A 25253-nucleotide genomic window follows, 5' to 3' on the forward strand; every position below is an offset into this window, starting at 1 on the left:
CACTCTCTGTCTCTCTCTCAAAAATAAATAAACCTTAAAAAAACTAAAAAAAAAAAAAAAAAAATCAGATCCCTTTTTATAACCTGTAGGATGAAATCCAAGGCCCTGGGCCAGTTTACAAGGCCCTCTGCGCTGTTGTGAGGGGAGTTGATGGGGAGCTATTGAAGGTTCTTTTAAGGGAATGGCAAGCTAAGATCTGGGCGTTAGACCGAACTCTCTGCTGTATGGGGAATAAATCAGAGAGGGTGAGGCTAGAGGCAAGGGACTTTTAAGAAGCTGATGTGGAACCCGAGTCAAAGAACAGCTAATCTGAATTAGGACCTTGTTTATGGGGATGGATGGGATGAGTGCTGAAAAATACCTACGAGGTTGAACGGACAGGTCTCGGGGTCCAACTGGATTGTTGGGGGAGAACGAGCAGAGGAAGAAGCTTCCCACATTTGGCGCCAGCTTTCCTGGGTCCGTGGTCCTGTTCCAGGCAGAGTCTGGCGAGCAGGTCTTGGGAGGGGGAGGCCGGAACGCGTGGTGGTGCAGAGAGCCCTCCTTGAGGGTTTGTAGGGACAGGCTCTTGGTTCTGCTTCTGTTGCTGCTGCTTCTGTGTGTCTTTGAGCAAGTTACTGGTCGCTCCTCCGATGCCGACGGGCCCGGAGGGAGGATGGGACATAAAGTGAAGCAAATGGAGGCCTCCGAGCAGCCAGTGGGAAACACCAGGCGAAAGAAACGCGGACGGAGGAGAGTGAGAGTGTAATTGATGGAACACAGGGTGGAGATCTGAGCTGGTGTAGCGTATTTTGTGGTACTCCCCGTACGTTTGTTGCCATGACACTAGCCTCTGCGGTGGTGGCTGGAGTCAGACAAGTATCCTATAGTGGAAGAAGAAAACCTTGGGAACCAGGTAGACCCAGACAAGGATCATGGCTTATCTCCCTGGACTTACTTCTCATCTGCAAAGTGGGGATCAAGCCTCTCACTTTGCAGGGTTACCGTGAGGATCTGTAATATTATCTGCACAGCACGGTGTTTTATGTCGTTTATTTTATAGCTGCTGTTCAAAAGCGATGGGGCTGTAAGTGACCGAGAACCCGATTGTGCTTAATGTCTTCACTTGAGAAAGCAGTTGCAGCTCTTTCGAAAAGGTTATAATTTATTCTGATTTTGGGGTTTCCAGGGAGAGGGGTCCCAGGATCTCATTACAACTTCTGGCAACCCCCAAGTGAACAGAAGTCCTCTTATCACATCGCAGTGGTTTTGGATGTGCTCACAAATTCTTTGCAACTCTGTCCTGCCGGAGGAGGAGGTGAATTCCTCTCTCCTTGCATGTGGACTGAGTTTAGGGACGTGCTGTTGTTGTAATAGATTATGGCAGACTTGAAGGCGTGCGACTTGCGATTAGGTCCTAAAAGGCAGCGCAGCTCCCTCTTTGCGCTCTCTCTTGAATCACTGACAGAGTCACCTGCCATGTCGTGAGGACACTCAAGCATCTATGCGGAGAGATCTGCGTGGTGAGGAATGTGATGAACTGTGTTGGAAGCGGACGCTTGGTCCACGGGAAGCCTTCAGGCACCTGCACAACCTCGTGAGACCCTAAGCCAGAGCCACCCCACTCGCACACTTGCAGATTCCTTACCCTCAGACCTGCGCAAGACCACAAGTGTTACTGTTTTAAACTGTTCAATTTGGGGGTACTTTGTTATATAGAAATAGATGGTTAATATACCAATCTAAATTCTTCATGCTCTGGATTCTGTAACCCACTTCTTGAATAGTATCTTAATCACAAGAGTCCATAAAAAAATGCGTAGGGTCATAAATACCAGTGCTAAGATACTCAGCTATTTCTTTGTGGAAGGTAATTCCTTTTCTTATATGTTAAAGTTGTTTTATATCTTTTGTTTAATGTATGTATTTGCATTTTTAACATCTATTGTGATTTTTCTTGCTGTGCTGGGAGTCTTTGTAAGTCATACTAAATCTTTCTGAAACAAAGCAAGATAAAAATACATTAAAAATTCCATTTTTGGGTTTTTGCTGGAGGTTTTCCAACCCTTTAGTTACCTTCATGGTGTATCTCTACATCATCTCTCTCTATGATGTAGCCAGACCTCCCTGTTAACATGTGCAGTCATATGAAATTTGTTGTCCTGCCCTATACCTACACCACTGTCCATTAAGTAGCCATTAGCTGTGTGTGGCTGTTTAATTAGAAATAAGTAAAATGAATAATTTTGTTCCTGCACTGGCTGTATTTTAAGTACTCAGTAGCCACTTGTGACAAGTGGCTGCCTTATTGGACACCGTAGCTGTGGAATATATCCATCATTGTAGAAAGTTCTGTTGGAGATGGTTGCTCTGTATGCTTTTCTACAGAGAAGATTATGTTCTGGTTTTTGAGTATTCCTGAAGTAATGTTACATTTGGGTACTATTTTCTATAAAATTTTCGCCTTAGACTCCTACCTCATTGTGCTTCCATTTGATAAGCTTCTTGACGGAAGTGAGCATGTCACAGTCACTTACCCCTAGCAAGTAACACGAAATCTGGTAGTTACAGGCGCTTGACAGATGTTTTTTGCTTCTTCCCCATTCTTTTCCTTCTAGGACTCCACTTACACGTAGGTTAGACCTTTCCCTGTATTTTATATGTATCAGAGCCTCCTTTCTGTGTTTTCCATTCTCAGAGCTTCTATTTGAACATTTTCTGTTAATCTACCTTCTAGCTTTCTGATTCTCTCTTCTGCTATGTCTAGTCTGCTGTTATCTGCTGTGTTTTTAGTTTCAGATACTATGTTTTTGAGTGATTGTATTGCAGAATTTCTCTTTGAGTTTTTTAAGAGATTCATTTTGTTGCTTACTTTCTTGAACGTATTAATTATAGTTATTTGAAAGATAACTTGCCTGATAACTCCCCCCCCCCTTTTTTTGTCCTGATAACTTCCTTTTGTCAGTTTCTTGTGTTCAGTACTTTGGTCCCATTTTATTGAGTGCTAAATGCGTTTGAAAAATTGAGGCCGTTTCCAGATATGTTCCCTTTGAAGAATATTTGAGAACTCAAAACCAAAATCAGTTTAAAAACGATTTCTTTTAATAATGATGGTGGGATAACTTGATATCTGATTGGAATAAAATGAACTTCGGCTCACACATTGCACCATCCACCAAAAAATATTCCAACGTGAGTTAGACCTCCGCATAAAAGTTCAAACTATAAAGTGCTGAGAAGAAAACACGGGAGAATATCTTTGTGAGCTGGAGTGTAGGCAGACATTTCTTATCCAGCGCACAGAGGATACTAACCATGCAAGGAAAAATTGACTTTATCAAAATTAAAAGCTATTTCTCAAAAGACACCGTTAAGAAAATGAAAAGGCAAGCCATAAACCGAGAGAAAAGACTTGCAATACATATGTCTGACAGAGGACTTGTTTCGGAAATTATGAAGTGCTCCTACAACCCGGGAGTAACAAGACAACCCAATTAACAAATTGGGTGAAAAAGTTCTATGCTTTGTCAGAGAAGATACATCAACGGCCAGCAAGCCTGATGAAGTACTCGGTGTCAGTAGTCGTTAAGGAAATGCAAACTGAAATGACATCCTGCTTTATATTCTTTAGGATGGCAGTGACAGGCGGCGGAGAAAGGGAAGTGCTGGGGAGCACGAGGAGAAATTGGAGCACTTGGGTGGTGTCAGTGGGACTGCCAAATGGTAGCACTGCCGTGGCAGAGTTTGGTGGCTCCTCGACGAGCTAATGCGACTCCGCGGTCCCGCTCAGAGGCACGTGTCACAGAACTGAAAGCTGGGGCGCCAACAGATACTTGTGAGCCAGCGTTCGGGGTAGCACGACTCAAAATAGCCGAAAGGTGGAGACAGCCCGAGCGTCCATCGGCAGAAGAATGGATAAATAAAATGTGGTCCGTCTGTCCGTCGCAATGGTATTTAGCCGTAAAAGGGAACAAAGTGCTGATACGTGGTACCACGTGGATGAACCTTGAAAACATGCTAAGTGCAGGAAGCCAGACATAAAAGGACAACTATTGTATGATGCCGCTTACATGAAGTACTTAGAATTAGGCAAATTGGAGGCAGAAAGCACATTAGAGGTTACCAGCAGGGGGTGGGGTGGGGGGGAGTTACTGCTTAATGGTTCTAGAGTTTCTATTTGGGGTGTTCAAAAGTTTGGAATTAGATAGTGGTGGTGGTTGTGCAACACTGAATATAATTCAGGCCAGTGAATTTTATATTTAAAAATGCTCAAAATGGCAACATTTATGTTAGATACACAGTAGTTTCCCCCTTATCCATAGGGGACACGTCCCAAGACCATTGGTGGATTCCCAAAACTGTAGATACTCCTGAACTCTGTATATACTATGTTTTTTCCTATTCATACTACAATCTATGATAATATTTAACATAGATTAGGCATAGTAAGAAATTAATGGCAAAAACTAACAGCAAAATAGAACAGTAGTAGCACACTGTAATAAAAGTTCTGTGAACGTGGTGTCTCTCTCAGGCGATCTTGCTGTGCTGTATTCACCCTACTTGTGATGATGTGAGATGATACAACGCCTGCATGATAACGTGAAGGGAGGTGTATGACAGGCATTGTGACGCGGCGCTAGGCTGCTGTTGACCTGCTGATGGTGTATCAGAAAGCAGGCTCCTGCCTCTGGACTGAGGTTGACTGCCGTCGCTGGAACTGTTGAAAGTGAACTTGTGGATAAGGCGGTGGGGGGGAGGGGGTGCTGCATATTTTACTGCAATGAAAAAATTAATGTAATATACAAAAATCCATCAAATTGTATGCTATGTTAATTATATCTCAATAAAGCTTTTATAAACAAAACCATAATGAGATACGTCTGCATACCCATTAGAATGGCTAAAATTAAAATGACCGCCAGCACCAAATTTCGGCAAGGATGTGGAGCATCTGGAACTCTCACGACTTGCTGCAGGGAGTGTAAATGGTACACCTGCTTTGGGAAACATTTTGGCAGTTTTTTGTAAAGTTTAATCCATGAGTCCAGGAATTTGCCTAAGAGATCCAAGAATGTACGTCTACGAAAGACTTGTAAAAAAAATCCTTACGGAAGCTTTATTGACGTTAGCCAAACTCTAGAGACATGTCAGATGTCCACCAGCGGGAGAATGGCTAAAACTATGTGGTATTTTGAATGAAAAGACCACCGATACACACAACACTATGGGTGGATCTCCGTGGCATACCGAGTGAAAGAAGCCAGGCACAAAGTGTGTCCTGTGTAATTTTATTTTTGTGAAGTTCTACAGTTGGCAAGGCTAATCAGTGGTGGCACAGATCTGAACAGCGTTTGTCAAAAGAGGTTGGGGATTGACTAGAAAGGAACGTGAGGAGCAAAGGAATTCTCTGGAGCAAAGGAAATGTGCTGTCTTTAGGTGGGGGTATGATTGGGTGCCCAGGGGCACGCATTTGTCACAACTCATTAAAATAACGTAGAATTGTAAGTTACTACAGTTCTCCTCACCCTCCCGCAAAAGAAAATGGGTATAATAATTATGCTTCCCCTGTAGGGGGATGTAGGTGTTAGAGTGTTCTGTATGTGGAGTTCGGAACGGTGCCTGGTACATGGCTGGTGCCCAGCAAACACCGTTATTATCATTGCAGGCTCTGGTCAGAGTCAAGAGTGAAAAATGAAAAGAACTGTGTGGTAACTCCTGAGAATTCTGTGTAATTCACAATCGTGCTTGGGAAGGCTTTAAATTCATTGCAGTTCTGCAGTCAGGTTCTAGTTTCAATAGGCTTTTGGAACTGCCTCTGAAACTTTGGAATACGAAGTAGGTGTAAGGACAAGAAACACAGTGGAAGAAAGATGGTTTTTCAGATCCAAGATGTGGGCAGTGATTTCATGCCAACATTTTAATTCCTTGGTAGAAAGTTACATTAGCAATAGTAAATAATTTTAAGAAGCTATAAGAACATCCAAAACAAAATAAATACTTGCCAATGACAGTGTTGTGACTTAGGCAGAAGGATTTTGATGTCTTTGCATGGCGTGACAGCCGTAGGAACCAACGTTTAGAACAACCATACTCGTGTGCTCTTTGGAGAAGGAAATTGAAGCTTTTTATTAGTTTTCATCCGTGTATTTTTGTTGGTTTGCTTGTTTTTAAACTCTTGACAAATCAAAACCACAAATACATAATAATGTGAATGCCTTCATGGAAGGTGGTGTAACAGATGATCTAATAAGTACCCATGTAATTGACTTGCAGAATCAACAAATGTTAAAATTTTGTCGTGTTCTCGCCAAGTCCAGAACATTACTGATACTGTTAATATCCTCTGGGTGAGAACACATTACCCACAAATTAGCAGCTGAAAGCCACAGACGTTTATTATTTCACAGGGTTTGTGAGGGGCGGGAGTTGCTCGGCTGGGTCGACCTGGCTCAGTCTTTCGTGAGGTGGCAGTCGGGCCGTCCACCCGGTCAGCCAGCCGCCGAAGGCCCGACTGGGGCTGGAGCCCTGATCTGAAGCTCACGCAAGGCTTTGCGCCCGACACTTCGGGTCCTTGCCACGTGGACTCTTCCCTAGGGCTGCGCACGCCCTGGCGGCTGGCTTGTTCCACGCGGGATCCAAGAGAGCGTGCTCGAGGTGGACGCCGGAGCGTCTTTATGATCTCGGAAGTGACCAGCCTTTCTGTCGCGTGTTGTAATGGCCCCGGGAGGACAGTGTGAACACCACGAGGCGGGGATCGTGCTGGGGGGCGGGTCTTTGTTTCAGCTTCCAATCCCGTTCTTCCCTCTTTACTCCATGAACATTATACTATATGCTCTCGTTTGCATTTCGTACTTCTGTTTGAGTTGTTTCTGAGTTCATGAGTGTCGCCAGCTGTCACGCGTGGAGAGCTGGGCCATTCGCGTCAGCTGTTGTGAAGTGTGCCGTCACAAGAGTACAGAACTTATCTCCCTTTTTTTCTTGCTGGTGGACATTTGGATCGCCTTGGACTTTCGGCAGTTCACACTGTACTCTTCCATCTTCAGACACAGGGGAGGCCTGTCCTAGCGCAGAGTTTCACGTGTTGGCTCTCTCACTGCCACTCGTTGCCACGTAATGCAGGGGCATCGCGTTTTGGTTCCCATCGGGCGGGCTTTTTGCTGATCCTCGAACCTGTTTCACTCCTTGGTCTTAGACCTGATCATGGCTGAGTGTTTCCATTCGGGCCTTGGGTATGGAGATACGTGTCTTGTTTTAAAGTCGGCCGTGTGTTTATATATTTTAAAAATAATTGTGATTACACTGCTTGGAATGGAGGAGAGAGGCTTCTGGCGTGAGCTCCTTCACAGCACTTTTCATTAGCCTCTGTATGTCTTTCTCCCTGCTGGCCTGCGACCTTGTTGAGGGACTGTCTTCTTGTCCAGCATTTTCTAACACAGCTCTTGGTCCATTTCGAGGGCTTGGCAGCGAGGAGCCAGTGGCTGAGACGAGAAGGTCACTTCTGGCACTGAGAGCCGGTCAGTGATGATTGTTCTGGCTACGCAAAAGCTTTTAATTTGGTTTACTGACCTTTCAATTATTTGGTCACTTCACACACGCTGGTGTTTAGCACCGCAGCTGTAGGTACCGCGTAAGCCGTGTGTTCGACACCCGCAGTGGGAATAGCTCAGTTGCTGTGACACCGAGTTTATAAGCGCGAGTGCCGTGTGCCTTTCACTTGCGCCACGCACGCATCTCATTTTCCTTCAAGGTTAATTACCGTTTCACCTCCTGATGAAAGCCTGTCTTCATCTTCGGGGAGCCTCCTGCCCTCTGTTCCCTTTGGCACTCTGTTTCCCTCTTTGAAAAATCGTCATGCGGCGTTACGATCACTTAGTCACCTGCCAGTCCCACTAGGGTGAGAGCAGCCCGAGGGCGGGCTTCTTGTTTACCTCTGTGTTCTCAGAACCTGCTTTAAGGCCAAGCACATAATGAGCACCTGATGGTATTCTTATTACTTCCTTGAATAGTTCATTTGCTTGAGTCATAAGATACAGAGAGAGACCACAGAGGAAAGACTCCTGTAAGGAAGGTACAGGAAAAATACCAGATGTGACAGATGACTGTGATTTCAAGAGGTAAAAAAGGTCTCGGTATTCCCAGTTGCTTGTATAAACACGTTGACTAACTCTCGCAAAGAAAGGGAATAGAATGAGCACTTCAGAGGTCACCACACTGCAGAACTCCAAATAAACCTATCCGCCTGTGTATACACGTACTCACATAGGTTTTCCCCAAACATTACTGAGCCTCCGGCCGGCAGGGATCTTGGGCCGCACCAAAAACAAAAACAAAAAATGAAACAAAACGAAAAACCCAAAAAAACCCACACGAGTCCTCAGCTTAGCGAAGGTTGCCATATGGCATCTTGACTCAACCATGATTCAGATCAGCTTTGTTGAGAGAGAACATCAATTAAGTTCCACTATAAAAAGCACTTTTCAGAGTATGATGACAGCTTCCTTTATTTTTACCTAGGCCATGAGCTGGAATACCACATGGAACTATTTGGTAAGGTGTTCTGACTCAGCCTCAAAATACAGATGTGGTCAGGGTGAGCCACCCCTCACATTCAATTATCTTAAATGGACAAAACAGACAGGAAGAAGTTCGAGCCAGCGAGTCAAAGTAAATAAGGTCGGAGCTGTGACCACCAGTGCCCTCAGGCAGGATTTCTCAGCTGCTGCTTCTTCTAGTCTTTTGTAGCGGTCCCTGGACTGTGGGCAAGGAAGCTTACTCGGAGGGACGGGAACCCTGGGCCCGACCACGCTGAGTCAACCTGTCTGACGGCCGCAGGCCTGGACAAGTCTCGTTGGGCTAAGAAGACCGCTCGGAAGCAAGCGGCGCTCTCGTAGCCCTTGAGCAGTTCATGGCGTGGGGCTTAGTCAAGTGCCTGGTGTTAACGGGCACGGTGAAGTGTCAGGGGCTCTCGTCCTCCCTGAGAACATTGTGCAGCTTTATCAAAAGTCATTAAAGAAGACAGATGGTAAGATAGACCGTTACGTGATGGAAACCCTCCGTGGCGCAGAGACATCAATTTTCCCCGTAGTTACTTGTGGTTTTGGAGCCACTGAAAATAAAATCTCGGCCGGGAGTTCGGTAGACATTCACAAGCTGATTTTCTAATTTATACGGTAAACTAGGTTTTCTCTCATTCCCTGTTTCCCTGAAGGCTTTGTCATGACTCCTTTTCCGACCCCTCAGCCCTGAAAACCCTTCCCATACACCCTTAGCAAAATTCTCTGTGTGCTCATTTCCTTGAACATTCATCTTCTTGATCTAAGTGAAATATGGCTCACCTCTGAGGAATGCCTTTCCAGAAGGTCTTCCAAATGGGAGGCTGTTTTCTCTCTATCCCGTGCCGCTGGGCTTGAAGGTGTGGTGAGTATTCACCTTGATCGTTGTTGCTGCTTCCAGACCTTTCCCCTGTGACCCCTCCGGCTTTCCATCTCACACCGTCGGCGTAGGCTGCCCATGGGTCACTTCTGCCGTTAGGAGAGTTCTGTGGGTCATGTCAGCTCGTTCCTTGCAGACTTCGCTCTGGCTCACTGTTAACTCTGTGCTGCTTGTCCTATCTTAGGTCTTGGTTATTTCAGTATCCGCATAGGTCGTCGTTGCGTTACTCCGCCCTTTTCATCTCGTTCCTTGACTTCCTCTCCTTTGCTGAGCTTGACCCGCACCCCATCCAACCAGCGCTCCCCTAGGCCTTTCATTGATGGTAACTGCCTTCCCGTCACGATCTCAGTTTCGGGAGGTCTGCTCTGGCTCTCTCTAGGTCACCTACCCCAACAGTCTTCAGCCCCACCAGGACCTACAGTCTCTTGATCTGCTACTTCTCATGCCTCATGCTTTCCTGGGACAGCTTCAGCTCTGGTTAAAGCCCACCTGCCTTGTCCTTGGTGTCTGCACCCAACGAGGCTGGAGAAGAACTTCCAGCCATGCTCGCTGGTCTCACATCACGGTGGTGATTACTACACGACCCTGCTCATGGGGCTGTCTTTAAACTGATCACTAGCCCAACTGAGCGCTGCCTGGCGGTGCTCCTGTGTTTCCCTCGGCCATAGTCTCCTGCCCCCGCCCAACCTTGCGCACCTTTCGCGGTCCTTGTTTCCGTTGCCTCTCCCTCGTCCTCACTCCTGGTTTCCTGTTTCACTGAGACAGATGGAGCCACCAGAAGATAATTCCCAGGGGCTCCTATCACCCGCTCTCCCACCTGCCTGTGTCCGTGCCCATAACCTGCCCTGCCTTCTGTGGCTGTGGATGAGCCTCCTGCCCTGATGCGACCCCCCTCAGTTCTGCGCTAAACATCACTCCCTTTTGCATCCACTGCTGCAGTAATCCACCCCCCCTTAAATAATCAGTTTTACCCTTTCTGTTGGATTATTTTCATCAGTTTATATATCTGCTATAAGTTTTTCCCATTCATAGGAAACTCTGTCTCTTTGAGCCATGATCCCAGTTTTCTGCTGCTGTTTATAACTCCGGAGAGTGTTTTGTATTCACCTACTGCAATGTCTCTTTCTCTTGAACCCATTCTAATCCACTGCTAAGTCCAGTGGTCTTCCTCTTAAATTCTTAGCTCACTTGACCTGTCAGCTGCCTCTGACCCTTTCTTCACTCAGCTTCTGTGTCCCCGCCCTCTTCTGAATCGCCGCCTCCTCAGGTCCCAGGGCTCAGTCCTCAGACCTCTTCCCTCTTCTACCTGTAGTCCCGAGTGACTTCGCTCGGTCTTGTGCTTTAATAGCTCTCCATCTGCTGGTGGCTGTCATGTTTGTCTCTGGCCGAACTTGCCTTCTGAACGTCACACTTGTGCATTTGTCTGCCTCCTGCACGTTTCGTTGTTTGGGGTGGGTACCTCCCGCTTCACGGATCCCTGCCTGGACTGAGTCCCTCCCCTCCAGGTGCCTTCCCGGCCATCTCCATTTCAGTAAGCAGCAAATACACCTTTCCTGATGGTGCTCAGGCCAAAGTTCTGGAGTGCTCCTGGAATCCCCTTTCTCACATAGCCCTCTGACAGTTTTTCCCGTCAGACCTCATTGGCCGTTTCTTCAGAATGTGTCCAGAATCTGATCTCTGCTTACTGTGCCTGCTGCTGCCATGGTCGTTTCCAAGAATAGTGTTCTGCCTGGTCTCCTGGTGTCTTCTCGTCCTCCCCTGTGGTCAGTTCGTTATAGAACAGCCAGAGGGGTCCCTCAAAATGAAGGGCACTCAGAACCCTCTGTGGCTTCACATCAGGATAAGAGCCCAAGTCCTTCTGGCCTGTGCCGTTTGGTTCCATGTTGCCTCGGACTCACGTGACCTTTCCACTCCCTCGTTGGGCTTCTTCTCCGCGAGCCCTCCAGATACGCCTTTCCCTTCCCCCGCGCTCTTCTCCCAGGAAGGTGCCCAGGGCTTCCTTACCTTCCTGAGTTCTGTGCTCAGACATCACTGTTTCGGGTAAGGTTTTTCATAAGGTTCTTAATGAGGCCTCATATACAAAATCTTTCTTTGCCTGAGAGTGTAAGACGTCCTCCGTATACTTTCTTCCAGAGCTTTATAGGTTTGGTTAACATACATTCCTAGATGCATCTGCAGTTACCTTCTTTGTGTGGTTAAAGGGGAGGGTCCAGCTCTGGTTTCCCACATGGATCGTTGTCGCTGCAGCCCCCTTCCACAATGGCCCGGCCCCCGCAGGCCTGGTGGCAGTGCTGTCATTGCATGCACAGTGCCGTTGCGGGACACTGTAGCCAGTGGTTTATTTTTCCACGTCTGTGCCCGTTTCGCCTTTTCTTGGCCTCTGTGACTTGGCATCGTGCTTTTGAGATTTGATTCTGACGAGAGATGAATTTTGACTGTAGTGAGAACAGTGGAAAGGGGGAAGCTTGCGATTTTGGGGGTTTTGGGGGAGGACTGATGTGTTCGGATTCTTTAAAGCAGGGTTGCTAAACTGAGATCCGGGGGCCAAGGCTGGTCTGCCATCATTCATGTGTCTGTATCCTTTTTTTTTTTTAATGGCCTGTGAGTTAAGAATGGTTTTTACCTTTTTTTTTTTTTTTTTTTTAGAGAGAGGGTGTGTGAACAGAAGAGAGGGGCAGAAGGAGAGAGAGAGAGGATCTTAAGCAGGCTCCACACTTAATGTGGAAAGGCTTGATCCCACAACCCTGGGATCACGACTTGAGCCAAAATCAAGAGTTGGACATTTAACCGACTGAGCCACCCAGACGACGCTGGTTTTTACATTTTTTAAAGGTTGGGAAGAATAAATTTTGTGGCACATGGAAATCACATGAACTTTAAATTGCGGTGTCGGTAAGTAGAACTTTATTAGCACCCAGCCACGGTCGTTCGTGTGGGTGTTGTCTGTGGCTGGTTTTACTCCCGCAGCAGAGTTGCAAAGCTGTGACGAGGGATCGTCAGGCCCTCCGGTCCTGAAGTATTTACTCTCTGGCCCTTTGCAGAAAAATGGATTGGTCTGGGCTGTCAGGGCCGGCTTGAGGGTTCTGGATGTCACAGAAGAGGGAAAAGGTGTAAAAAGCATTTTGAGGTCTGCAAAGATGAATTTCCGAATTTTGCCCCCAAGCTGTTTCTGGCAGGACGTGCAGACGTTTTTATTTTCTGTTTTTGTTCAGTCCAGCCTGGTGAAGTCAGTGAGCACCGCTTGTGGTTTTAAAGAAGCACCAGTGATTCTTACTTTAATCTCAGAACCTGTGCGCATTCGAATGGTTTTTCCCAGTGACGGTGCTTATGTGGTTCTAACCTACCATGCTGGTTTGTCATTGAATGTGAGATATGAGAATGCGGGGAAGTCTCAGCAGGGCAGTGCGGTGATGAGCAGTGGTTTTCCTTTTCTGTAGGAGGTGCCACCTGATGCCCTAACTGTAAAATGTGTGTGCACACGGTGTGATAGACCTATCTGATCTCTGACACACGATCATGGGTGGGTTTATCTAATTTTACTCAGACAGGACTTGCCAAGATTTAACCTACAGATCTGTTCAAACTTGAAGGAGATGAAATTCTACCTTTTGTATAATTCAAAGGCTTTTTTTTTCTTTTTTTGTTCTGTAATGTAACATTTCATTTGTACCTTGTCTTCAGGGTATGCATTCCTATCTAACAGGAATGTCTAACGGTTGAATTTTAATTGTCCTCCTAAGTACTTTCTGCCTTCTGTGAATAAGGCAGCTAAGCTTTGTAAAGTCTGTGAATATTTTGTGTTAGTTTGGTTAAAGCAGAAATGACAGCAATTATTATTAATAGTAACATTTGTAATATGGGAACGATCGACTGATGTTGGCCATTTCACTGTCGTTAATCATTTCACATACTTAGCTGCGTTCTCTTGATAGAGAACTTAGAATTTGAAGGCAGAGGACATTAGGGCCGCTTTGGATCTCAATACCAAATAGCTTTCTTTAAAGGCCGTAGAAAAGTGAAGAAGTATAGAAGACTGTTAGATGCTTTCATAGGTCTTTCTCGTAGTGAGTAAAAGCTCTTTATGTCTACATCTGATGAAAGTTGTTAATACGTTGTACACAAAGATGGTGAGTAAAGTCTATATTTATTATATGGCTCTAGAAGAGTTTTTTCCTCCTACCCTTTACCTCGGTAGCCAGACATCTAACAGATAGTCTCTGCTCTCAAAATTTAATGTTTATTTTTGAGAGAGAGAGAGAGAGAGAGTGTGTGAGCCGGGGGGAGGGGGCAGAGAGAGAGGGAGACACAATGTGAATCAGGCTCTAGGCTCTGAGCTGTCAGCACAGAGCCCGACGTGGGGCTTGAACCCATGAACCCATGAACCATGAGACCATGACCTGAACCAAAGTTGGATGCTTAACTGACTGAGCCAACCAGGTGCCCCTAAAGAAATTTAAAGTACAGTTAATCGGGTTACATTCCCGCTTTTAAGTTCATCCATTGTATCATGTAGTGGAGAAGAAATTAGATGTTTGTTAAATGTTACTCGTGAGATATCTACATCTTACTTAAGACGTGATATTTTTTCAAGTTTCTGGATATATGGATTTCTTAATGGGAATGGAAGAGTCGATGCCTCTGTACCCTTTTTCCAGTTGCTGCCGCCGGATGCGCTAATGTCATTGCTCATCCCGGGGCTGGTGTCTGGCTCAGGCCACGTTCTCAGTACAAGTCTGCGAGGCAGTTAGGCGCCACCGAACGTGCAAGTAGTCTTTCTGTTATACACTTGAATTGAATAAATGCAATTAGTGAATGCCAGTTCCGGGCCCTGGGGATGCAGAAAAAAATAGGATAGGCTCTGTTTTCTGGGATTTATGGGCTAGCTGGGGAGCTAGACTGGATAAGTGCATATAATCTACGGTGGATAAGTGTTATTCCAGTGTTACAGACAGAGTGCGTTCCAGTGGGACATAGAGATGGGAGCTGCTCCGCCTTGAGTAGCGGAGGAGTTTCCCCAGGGCTGAGAGTTTTCAAAAGGCCTCGATGATAAGATGCGAGATTTTCCAGGCAGAGAATTGGGGGTGGTTGTGTGCAAAGTGCATTCTGGGAGGGCATACGTTTGAACAGACAGAGAGGGCTGCCCAGTGCTTGGTGTTTTCAGGAATCCATGGGTGGGCAGCCTGGGGGAGAACAAATGACCGTGATTGCAAGCCCGAATTATTTTCTCTTTATACCGCAAATGTGAATTGTTGTATGCTGAGTAAACGCTGCCGTGATTATTCTCTAGTAGCTGTTAATAGTTATTTTGATTTCAGGAATATGATGATTGGCCCCAGCTCAAACATTTTTCTTTTGATTAGAAGAGTAATAAGGAGAAAGTCATGGTGCATATATGACAGATTATCACGTAGCATTGGGAATTAGTCATAGGATAGTTCATGAACTTGCTAATTGTTCTATGGTGGGAATATCAGTTCTCCAGTTTTCCTAAGAACAATGCTTTTTTTTCTGTTTTGCTTTTTAGTCTGCCATAGTCTGAGTCCAAAGCTTTTGATGTGCTCGATACGAATATTGAGTAAAACAGATGTCAGGATTTCAAAGGGTGGCATCAGGGGAGACGGTTCGCAGCAGGAAGGTGTTGCCCGAGTGAGGGTAGCTTGCAAAGGACCGTCAGAGGGAGGCTTCTTCATCACAGGTGTGAATACACGTTTCTCAGCTCTCTTAGTAGGAAAAAGAGGTATTACTGTTGATCATTCAAGTTATAGCTCTCTGTTTATTTGACTGTAATATTAAATCATAAATGCCATCGAAGCTTTGTGCAGTGGGGGCAGATAATTAGATGTAATCTTTGTTCTGGAAATCCTGATCACTGTTGGCATCCTTCGAAATGTTTTGAACTCTTGCGTGTTTTCTTAGCACGTTTGCGTCTGCACCGTGTTTAGTGCTCCTTAAAGATGTCGTGAGAGTGTCTGTGAACTTTTTTATGGCAAATCGTCACTGAAAATGGCTCACGCGCATAATTGTTTCTTACGGTCATTGAGGCAGGATAAATACTGTACCCTTGGACTTGCACGTCGTTTATTCGGTCACTCACTCAGTCACCGGTAAACAGTGTGATTTATGTCATCTGTCCATGCGGTAAAAACCCGCCAGTGGAAGCACAGGACTCAGGGAGGGAAGTGTCTCCTCTGGGAGGGGGGCAGACGTGTGGAGGGACCCCGCCAGCACCGGCGCCCTGACCGTGGTGGTTCCGTGTCCGCGGTTCTGCCTCCGCGCGCGCTCCCCTGATAATCTGATAATCTGGCGCGGAGCGAGGAAGAAAGGAGGGTGCTGGGACTCTACGACAGGGCCAAAGGCGAAAATTCTCACGGTCAGAAAGAATCTGCGAGAATGTCTCAAATCGCCCAGCACAGCAGTTTTTCTTCTAACGTGAGAACAGATTGCTGCTTCTTTAGGAGACTCACGGAATGAGGAAGTTGGCTTGCATTTCGGTGCCACGTTGCGCCACAAATGCTTATCTCCGTAGCTCTGTAACGGTAGCCCCTGCAGGCCATGCTTCCCGAGTGAGAGGCATGTGGGAACGGAGAAGCCCCCAGGGAACGGCCACGGGCTCATTTTCTCCCCTGGGCACGCACTCAGGGCGGGTGGACGGTGCCCTCACCCCCCGCCCTCTCCCCCTCTCCTCCCACCTCTCTCTTGATCTCTGTTTCTCTCTCCGCATTTCTCCCTGTTCGTCTCCCGCCCTCCCTCCTCCTCCTCCTCTTTCTCTCTGCCTCTCATCTGCAGTGGAATATTCCAGCTCAGACCATGTGCTGTTGCTGGCTTCTCTGTATCTAGGGAGTGGATAATGCGTTGGCCTCCCCGGCAGCTTCATGGAGACTGTTTCTCATAATTGTACTTTAGTACTTATTGGGTGACAGCAGACGTGGTTATATTCTCTTTCTAGAACATAAAATGTAGATATTCTGTTTTGATTAAGGACAGATCTATAGGCGTAGACCATCCCCCGTCACCGGTCTTTGGGCTGTGGGAGTACTCGCGTCCGACTCCTATTGGAAATGTGGCTCTGCCCGTTATTAGCTGAGTTATATGAGCAAGTTACTTCAACTCCCCTCTTCTTCAGTTGGGTTTTTACTAAATAATATACGAAGAAGTTGGTAAGAATGGTACCTGGCTCAGCACTCCATAGATGTAGCTCTTTTATTTTGTGTTGGAAGCCAAGGAGCTGGGACAGACAGGCCGGGCCCGGCTCCCCACAGATAGAAGTATAAACCGTATTCTGGATACGACATGTGGAAATTCGACTTTTTTTTTTCCCCTCTGGTTTGTAACAGTTTTATCCTTTTTCAGAGAAACGGCACCCAGGACTATCTTCCAAAGAGTCCTGGACATCTTGAAGAAATCTTCTCATGCTGTTGAGCTGGCCTGCAGAGACCCCTCCCAAGTGGAACATCTCACTTCCAGTCTGCAGCTAATAACAGAATGCTTCCGGTGTCTCCGAAATGCCTGCATAGAGTGTTCCGTGAACCAGAATTCCATCAGGTAGTACTCTTTGTGTATGTGCACGTTTGTTCCGTCGTGCGGGTTTATCGGCGAGAAACAGCGTTGGTGTCGCAGTGCTAACCAGCGTTACCACGAGGCTCTGTTTTTACGTCTCCAGGGGAGAGGTGCTCTGCAGGCTTTGCCATTAGAGGCTTTTAGATGAGCACATAGATGGCACGACATAGTATAGAATGTTTTTAACCTTGGGGGTTATTTCAGTTTGTTATTTATACAGTAAAACCTTCGATCACGAGTAACTCGTGTGAGGGTTCCGCAAGACCAGCAAACCTTTCCGATACGTTTTTAATTGATAAATGAGCGATGTCTTGCGATATGAATAGTACGTGATGCCAGATGTCACGTGATCACAACTGAGCCAGTGTTTCTTCTCTCTCTTGCTCACGGAGGGACTGTGGGTGATCATCTCCCGTGCTCAGATGCTCAGTCTCAGGCCGTGGTGTTTGGCAGAGATCAGTGATTTTTCAGGACGTTGGAAGGTGCCCACAGCTGACACTGGTGTTTTTTTTTTTGTTTGTTTGTTTTGTTTTGTTTTTTTTTTTTTTTGGTCACTTCAAGAGCACCTGTGGACAGTCCTTTGCTTTTCCAGACAAGAGTGAGCTTAGAAATGCTTTGCTTCCTTCTAGCTCAGGCTGCCTGCAGATAGAGACCCTTTCCCCTGCTGCCTTATTGCCAGTTACATTAAATACGGTACATGACAAGAGTTTATTAATACTGCACTGTAGCCTACATCGCTGCGAGCATCTGCAGTGGCCCCCAGGCAGAAGAAGATTCCATTGAGCCAATGACAGCAGTGATTCCATTAGTGGTAGTGAAAGTCGTCCTACACAGTAACCCTCCTCTCTCTGGTCTCCCTCACACCAGCCACGAAGGTTTTCCAAGGTCAGTGCAGGTTAATTTGTTTTTCTTTATATTTTTAATGTTTTTAAAATTATTTTGTATTACAGTATTGTAATTATTTTTATAGGAATATTTTTGGGTCGTGAAATGAATCATCTGAGTTTCCATTATTTCTCACGGGGAAATTAGCTTTGGTATATAATTGCTTTGGATTACAAGCATGTTTCCAGAACGAATTATGCTCGCAAACCAAGGTTTTACTATATTTCTAATGTGTTATGAGGTATTTGGTTATAGTTATGTAGCACAGTGATTTTAACCTAATTTTGATTCTCTGATCCTAGATTCTGCCTTTCTAAAGGCATATGCCGTTCTGGACCTCACTTTTCTTAGTTGGAAATGTTTTACTTAGTTTTAGTCTTTTGATTCATTACCCTTGTGTTTGCTTTGAACAAGGAGCATGTCTTGTATGTTTCTGAGATCACCTGTCTTAAGATTTCCTTAAGATTGTGCAAGGTTGGAAACTCTTTCCACCCATTTTATAAGGTGCACGTTTAAAAAAGTTTTTTTTAAATGTATGTTTATTTTTGACAGAGAGAGAGAGAGAGAGAGACAGCATGAGCGAGGGAGGGACAGAGAGAGGGAGACACAGAATCCGAAGCAGGCTCCAGGCTCTGAGCTGTCAGCGGGGCTCAAACTCATGGACTGAGATCATGACCTGAGCTGAAGTTGGATGCTTAACCGACTGAGCCACCCAGGCACCCCATTTCTTAATTTTTTTAATGCTTACTTATTTTGAGAGAGAGACAGAGCATGAGCAGAGGAGGGACAGAGAGAGAGGGAGACAGGATCCAAAGCAGGCTCCAGGCTCTGAGCTGTCAACACAGAGCCTGACGCGGGGCTTGAACTCACAAACTGTGAGGTCACGACCTGAGCCGAAGTCAGACGCCCAACCGACTGAGCCCCTCAGGTGCCCCTAAGGTGCACGTTTTTTAAAGTAGTTAAGAAGATGAGCAAGAGAATTGCCAGGCACTGTTCTTATTCTTTGCCTGCTACTTACTCTCTCTTCCCAGAACTGAGCACCTTTCCTCTGATTTAATGGAATCTGCTTTTTATTACACGTTTTTTCTTGAGATGAAGTCAGAAGCCACAAAGAGCATGCTCAGCTTCCTTTCCTGGAATTGAATGTAGACAGAGCCTCCAGGCCTCCGTCACTGCTGTGGTGGGCAAAGTTGGGCTGGTCCAGAAGCCACTTGAGGGACCCCCTTTGCTGCCTAGACAGTCTTATACCTGGGGCTTTGATGTGATGAATGAGATTTTTAAGATCAAAGGAGAGGGGGGAGAAATGCCAGGGTTGTGTAACTTTAGTACCAAACAGAGCCTGCTGTCCATTTGCAGATAAATGCCTAGAAACAATAATAAGGTCGCTAATAATAGTTACCATGTAAAAACATAACTAGTTAGTGCTAAGCAGCAGTGGGCAGGGACTAGTGTGTTTTGTCCATTTCCTGGCAGAGAGGCCCTCCTGCGTGATGGGGGAGGGATAGGAGAGCCTTAGGACGGAGACTCTCTGACTGTGGGCAGGCGGACTCATCCCGTGCTTTGCCAGCCTCGTGGGGAAGGAAGCGAGCCTTTGGTGGGCCTGCCCTATGCCCAGGCTTTGTCCCAAGGGCTTGACCTGCAGGATCTTGTTTTGTTTTTAGAACAAACCCAAGAAATAGCATGCTACAATTTTTCCATTCTTAACAGAGAAGAAACTGTGACTAGGGGTATGGAACTTGTCTGAACAGTAGAGCCAGGGAACCTTCTCTGTGACTCCACAGCTGCCCCAAGTGCTCTGTGACACCCGTTGACGCTGTTGTGTGTGATTGCTCCGTCCCTTAAACGGCCACGGGACCCTGAGCGAGAGCCTCGGCGTCCCTGAGCAGGGCAGGCCGTGTCTCCCACACAGGCCGTCAGGCGTGTCCCGTGAGCTTACTCCTGCAGACTGTGAGTGTGCTGCGTCCGTGGGTTTTGCACCTGCTCGGGAATGGGGTGGTACGATGAAAGTGGATGAGGATATGTCTTTCTTGGAAATGAATTCTCATTTTCTTTTTGAGTGTAAAAGTAATACCTAAACTGTAACAATTCAAACGTTACAAGAGTAAACACTATGGCAGATGAAATGTCAGCTGTCTTCCGGAGGGGCCGTCAAAGCCCGCACTCTGCTTCGTGGCCGTGGGATCCCGCTCGCACGCAGCTTACACTTAGGGGTGAAGTGAGAATGAACATTAGAAGGTGTTCGTTTTTCTGCCTCTTTCCTTCTAGGATTGTGTTATTATTCACAGTTGATCTTCGAGGGAAGTTCCGACTGGTTAAGGCACCAGCTCCTGGAAAAACCATTTTTCTGGTCAGAAACACGAAAGATTCTAGTAAGGACTTCAAAGTCGACCTTAGCTAATTTCCGAGCCTGTCGGGATTGAGATTGCAGCTGTTATGGAGTTTTCTGGCGCTTTGTGTTAAGTTATGAAGGAGTTAAGCAAAAGGTGTGATGCTCTCCAGGCCTTTTACATCTTCTGTCCGGACGCTGCCCTTGTGTAGACCAAGGTTGTGTTCTGCACATATGGAGTGTATAACACGGCGAGGCAGACAATCGGAGTCCAGTGAAATTTCAGGAAGTTCTCAGCACTACCCAAAGCAGTTAGTTCCGCAGGCCGGTGTAAGCCCTGCTGCGGGGGTCGCTACACTCTTACCCTCAAGAGCCAGGGAGATGGTTCAGGCTTTGTGATCGCTGTCCCGGTTTCTGAGTTCTCCTGTCGTGGTGTGAGAGCAGCCACAGGTAACACGTGACTGAATGCCCATGGCTGCGTTTAAATTTGAATTTGGTAAAATTTTCATCTCATGAAATTACAGGTTTTTTTCTTTTCTCTTTCTTTCTCTTTTTTTAATTCAAGAACTCTTGCCATATAGAAATAGGCCGTGGGCACATTGGCCCGGTGATCATCTGGCCGTATAGAGGCAAGAGCAGGAACGGCCTCTTTTCCTATACTGGTCTGACAAGTAAAGGAGGAAGGAACAGTGGCCCTCTGACCCCCTGGCCTTGGGGAAGGGAGGGAGGACCCTCCCCGTGTACCCACTAGCCCCGGAAGGAAATATCTTGGCTCCGGTCTCATTCATGTTGAGAAGTGAGGCAGGTCGGGAGCTGCGTTGGTTTCCTTTGCTGCTAACAAATTACTGCAAACCCGATGGCTTCAAACAACAGAAATTCGTTGGCTTCATAGTTCTGGAGTCACAAGTCCAAAATCAGTGTCACTGACCTCAAGTGAAGGTATCGGCAGGGCTGGCTCCTTCTGGGGTCTCTAATAGAGAAGCCGTTCCCTGGTTTTTCTGTCTTCCTGAGGCCGCCCGCCCGTTTTCCTTGGCTCATGGCTCCGTCCTCCCCGTCTTCAAAGCAACACTGTGGCATCTTCCGGTATCTCTTTCCGGCTCTGACCATCCTGTATCCCTCTGGTAAGCACTCAGGATCACATGATGCCCACACAGATAATCCAGGATAACCTCATCATCTCAGAACCATTGATTTAATCGCATCGAAAAAGCCTCTCGCGGTGTTTTCTGACCAACTTCGAGTCTGTGGCAGTAGCTGGGGGTCCAGCAGTTTAGTTCTATTTGGACCTATCTGGAGTTAGTGGCATCAGATCTCATAACTTAAAAGACTCAGTCCCACCGGATGGCCTTGCTTCAGATGTGAACGGGGTACCTGAGCTACATCTCTGCCTAGCTGACTACAAATTTGGAGGTTCCCGTGACACCCCTCAGATACGGTAGTCCACTATAAAGGCTCACAGAACTCAGGGAATCCTTTACATCCTGTCCCCAGTTCACCATGAAGGATACAACTTAGGGATAGCCAAACAGAAGAGATGTGTAGGACAGGTGGGCGGCCACAGGGCTCTGTGCCCTCCCTGGGCCCGTCTGCATCCTCCTGGCATTCTGTTGTGTTCACCCAGCCACACTGAAGGTTTCCAAACTTCCGTGTAGTAGGGTTTTCACGAAGGTTCCTTCACATAGGCTTGATCATTGTCTGTTGGCGACGAACCTCGCTCTCCAGACCCCGTCCTCCCCAGAGGTCTGGAGGTTGGGGTGAAAGTTACAGCCCCTGATCACTTGGTTGGTCCCCCCTCCCCGGCAGCCAGGCCCCCTGTGAAGCTACCCGGAGACCCAGTAAGAGTCACCTTATCAGCATAAGGTCACGTATGGTTGAACGGGGCTTGTCGTGAGTAACAGAAGACACTCCTGACCACACCAGAAATTCCAGGGGTTTTAGGAGCTCTGGGCCAGGAACTGGGGACAAAGGCCAAAAGTATTTTTCTTCTTATACCACATCCCTTTGGCCATGTGAGATAATGTATTAACAGGTTCCAGAGTTTGGGATGTGGACACCTCTCGGGGCCATAATTTTCCTACCACAGCCCACCCTTTGGCCCCTAAAGATTGACGTCTGTTACATGTGCAGAAAGCATGCATCCCTTCTCGAGGTCCCCACGTGTTTGACCCTGACAGCATCAGCTCAAGTACAGAATCTCCTCTAAGTCATCAACTGAGAAGTTCCAAATCTCAGTATCCAGTCATGTAAAAATTACTTATGGGTCTGACTCTGGACGCGCTCCATCCTGGGGCAGAATTTCTCTTTGTGCACATGTGAAGCTAGACAAGTTATCTGCTCCCCAAAGACAAGTTATCTGCTCCCCAAAGCCTAAGGTAACAGTTTTAGACATTATCATTTGAGAGAGGAGAAAATTGAAGGAAAAGAGGAATTACTGATCCCAAGCAATTTCAGAATTCCGTTGGGCAAACTCAGGTTTCAGGGCCTGGGAAGAATCCTCTGTGGCTTGAGGCTGTGCCCCCGGCCCTCCCCTCAGCATCACCCTTCCTTTTTCTTGAAGGGTAGCACACGTTTGCCCCTGAGTAGTTGGATCAGCCTACTTCCTGCCTGTAGAATTTGGGGAGTCTGATTTCATCCTTTCTCGGTGCATTTTGTCCACGCTGGCAGAGTTTCTACCAGTAGAACCTTTCCAACAACCTTGTGGGTCTCACCTGTATGTCACGGGGATTCACGCCATCAGACAAGGTGGCCCTCCATAGAGCCTTCCTAGATAACCCCATCTCTATTCCTGGGTCCTGCTGTGGTGACGGAGGGGAGTGAGTCCCACCCTTACCTCCTCAGAGAGCTCCCCCCGCCGTGTGTCTGAACACTCTGACCTTTTGATCCTTCCAAGTCATGAGCAAAAGGTTGTCCGGAAAGGTTTGGCTCTCTCCAGAGCACACTTTTCTTGACAGTCTGTCCCAGTTGTAGCATCTTTTGCGGTCTGGCTAGACCGAGTTTCCTGAAGCAAGACCTGGTTCCCTTTCCACCTCCTTTATTTCTCCCCTTGGCGTCACTGTATTATATGCAGCAAGAAGCAGTCAGATCACACGTCCCGCATGTCGCTTGGAAACGTGCTCAGCCGAATGTCCAGGTTCCTCATTTTGCTAAGCTTCTTCCCCTGTGGGGGAAGGGCCCCCTTTCCCTGGTTTCTGATGATCGGTTCCCTCACTTCTTCCTGAGCTCTCACCGGCGGTGCCTTTGGTGTCCACACACCTACCCACGCCATCAGAGCTTTTCATCCTGCGCCTCCCAGTTCTGCCCGCCCCGGCCCGGTGCCCGGTCCCCGGTCCCACAGCCGCACCCACTGTTCAGATGTTTCTTCACGGCGCACCTCTGCTTCTGCCCCCGGATCCGCATTAGTTTCCCGCTGCTGCTCTGACGGATTACCCAACGTGGAGTGACGTAACACAACACGGATCTGTTACCTTCTGGTGTCGGAGTTCAGGAGGCTGAGTTCCCTCTGGAGACTCCCGGGGAGAATCCTTTCCCTGGCCTTCCCCGGCTTCTAGAGGCCGCCTGTGTTCCCCGGGCTCGCGGCCCCTTCCCGGGCTCTGACCCTCTAGTATTCTGCTTTCAAGAACCCTCGTGACCACATCGGGTCCACCTGGTTAATCCAGGACAATCTGCCCATCTCAAGATCCCGAATCTCCTCACAACCTAGAGTCCCCTTTGCCACATAAGGTGACGCGTCCACGGGTTTGGAGGTTATGATGCGGACAGCTCAGGGCCACGGTTCTGTTCAGTGCAGGAACCGTTAGCCAGTGCTCACGGCGCCCTTCCCTGGCTCATCATTTGAAATGCAGGTTTAAGAAAATCAACGTGTTTAACTTTCTTTTTTTAAAAACCCTTTACAGGAACTTGGATACAATTGGCGTCGCTGTCGATTTGATTCTTCTTTTCCGTGAACTGCGGGTGGAACAGGAATCCCTGTTGACAGGTAACTTGCGGTATGATTCACGGGTTATCTGTGTCTTTGAAACGGGTTTAAAAACTACAACTTGGAGTGTTACATCGTTCATTAAAGCAAATGTGTCGCGTTTCATGATACAGAGAAACGTATTTAGTGATGTTAGTGAATTTCCATAAAAAAGTGGCAACGGCTTCCTTTCCTCCCTCTGTTGTGGGCTGAACTGCGCCCCCCCCCCCCCGACCTGTCCCCAGATCCACATGGCGGAGTCCCCACCCTGTAGCGCTTCAGAATGTGGCTATATTTGGAGACCAGGCCTTTGAAGAGATAAATAAGGTAAGATAAGTAATCCATTATGACTGGTGTCCTTGTAAGAAGAGGAGGTCAGAACACAGACACGCAGAGAGACGACGACCACGCGAGGACACGGGGAGGGGACAGCCATCTGCAAGCCCAGGAGAGGGATTCAGAAGGAACCAGCCCTGCCCACACCACGACCTCGGGCTTCTAGCCTCCGAACTTAGAAAATAAATTCCCGTTGCTTCAGCCACCCACTCTGTGGTGCTTCGTTATGGTGGCCCTCGCCAAGTAATGGTGTCTCTCAGGATGTGTGAAGGTGGCATGCCTGTTCTTGGTGCTGAGTGTGCTCTGAACAGTGACCAAAGCAGGCAGAAAATCTTTGCCTCAGCGTGTTTACAGTGCAGTGGAGGGAGTCTGGTGCTAAATATGTTACCTGAGTCAAATACCTGGCATGACTGAGGGAGGGTAGCTCTCTGACTGTTGGATAGCTGTTGATAAGGCATTAGGAGAGAAATCAAGCCTCTTGATTTGAAGACCAGGAAGCTTTTCTAGACTTTTTTGAATGTTTTTGGTTCTTAAGGTATTAGCATCCGTACTTCTTCTTTGGACAGGGATCATTACTGTAATATCCTGTAAGAAAACAGAACTTAAACATATGATCTCTATCCAAGGCCTTGAAACGCTTCTGGGCAAACCCAAGTCATTTAATAATAAAATCTTCATGTAAATGTCCGGCTTATAAGATTTACTAGATCGTGGATTAAACAAATTCTTTCTGATAATTCAATAAATACGTCCTCTAAAGGAGAAATCCCCACAGGTGCC

General features: G+C 47.1%; 1 protein-coding gene across 2 annotated transcripts in view; it reads left to right on the plus strand.

The window, feature by feature from the left end:
• The window catches only part of ATXN10 (ataxin 10), a 166576-nt gene that overhangs the window by 1827 nt on the left and 139496 nt on the right, over positions 1 to 25253 (plus strand). The window contains exons 1-3 of one of the 2 annotated variants that reach the window (XM_030320926.1): positions 12269 to 12306; positions 16765 to 16956; positions 24076 to 24158. In XM_030320926.1, coding sequence (XP_030176786.1) covers positions 12284 to 12306; positions 16765 to 16956; positions 24076 to 24158 — 298 coding nt within the window. In that variant the 5' untranslated portion in view covers positions 12269 to 12283. Of the gene's footprint in view, positions 1 to 12268; positions 12307 to 16764; positions 16957 to 24075; positions 24159 to 25253 lie in introns of those variants that run through there. The other variant, XM_030320922.1, reaches the window with a different exon arrangement.

This window comes from Lynx canadensis, chromosome B4, assembly GCF_007474595.2.
Source record: "Lynx canadensis isolate LIC74 chromosome B4, mLynCan4.pri.v2, whole genome shotgun sequence".
In the NCBI taxonomy this organism is placed as follows: Eukaryota; Metazoa; Chordata; class Mammalia; order Carnivora; family Felidae; genus Lynx; species Lynx canadensis.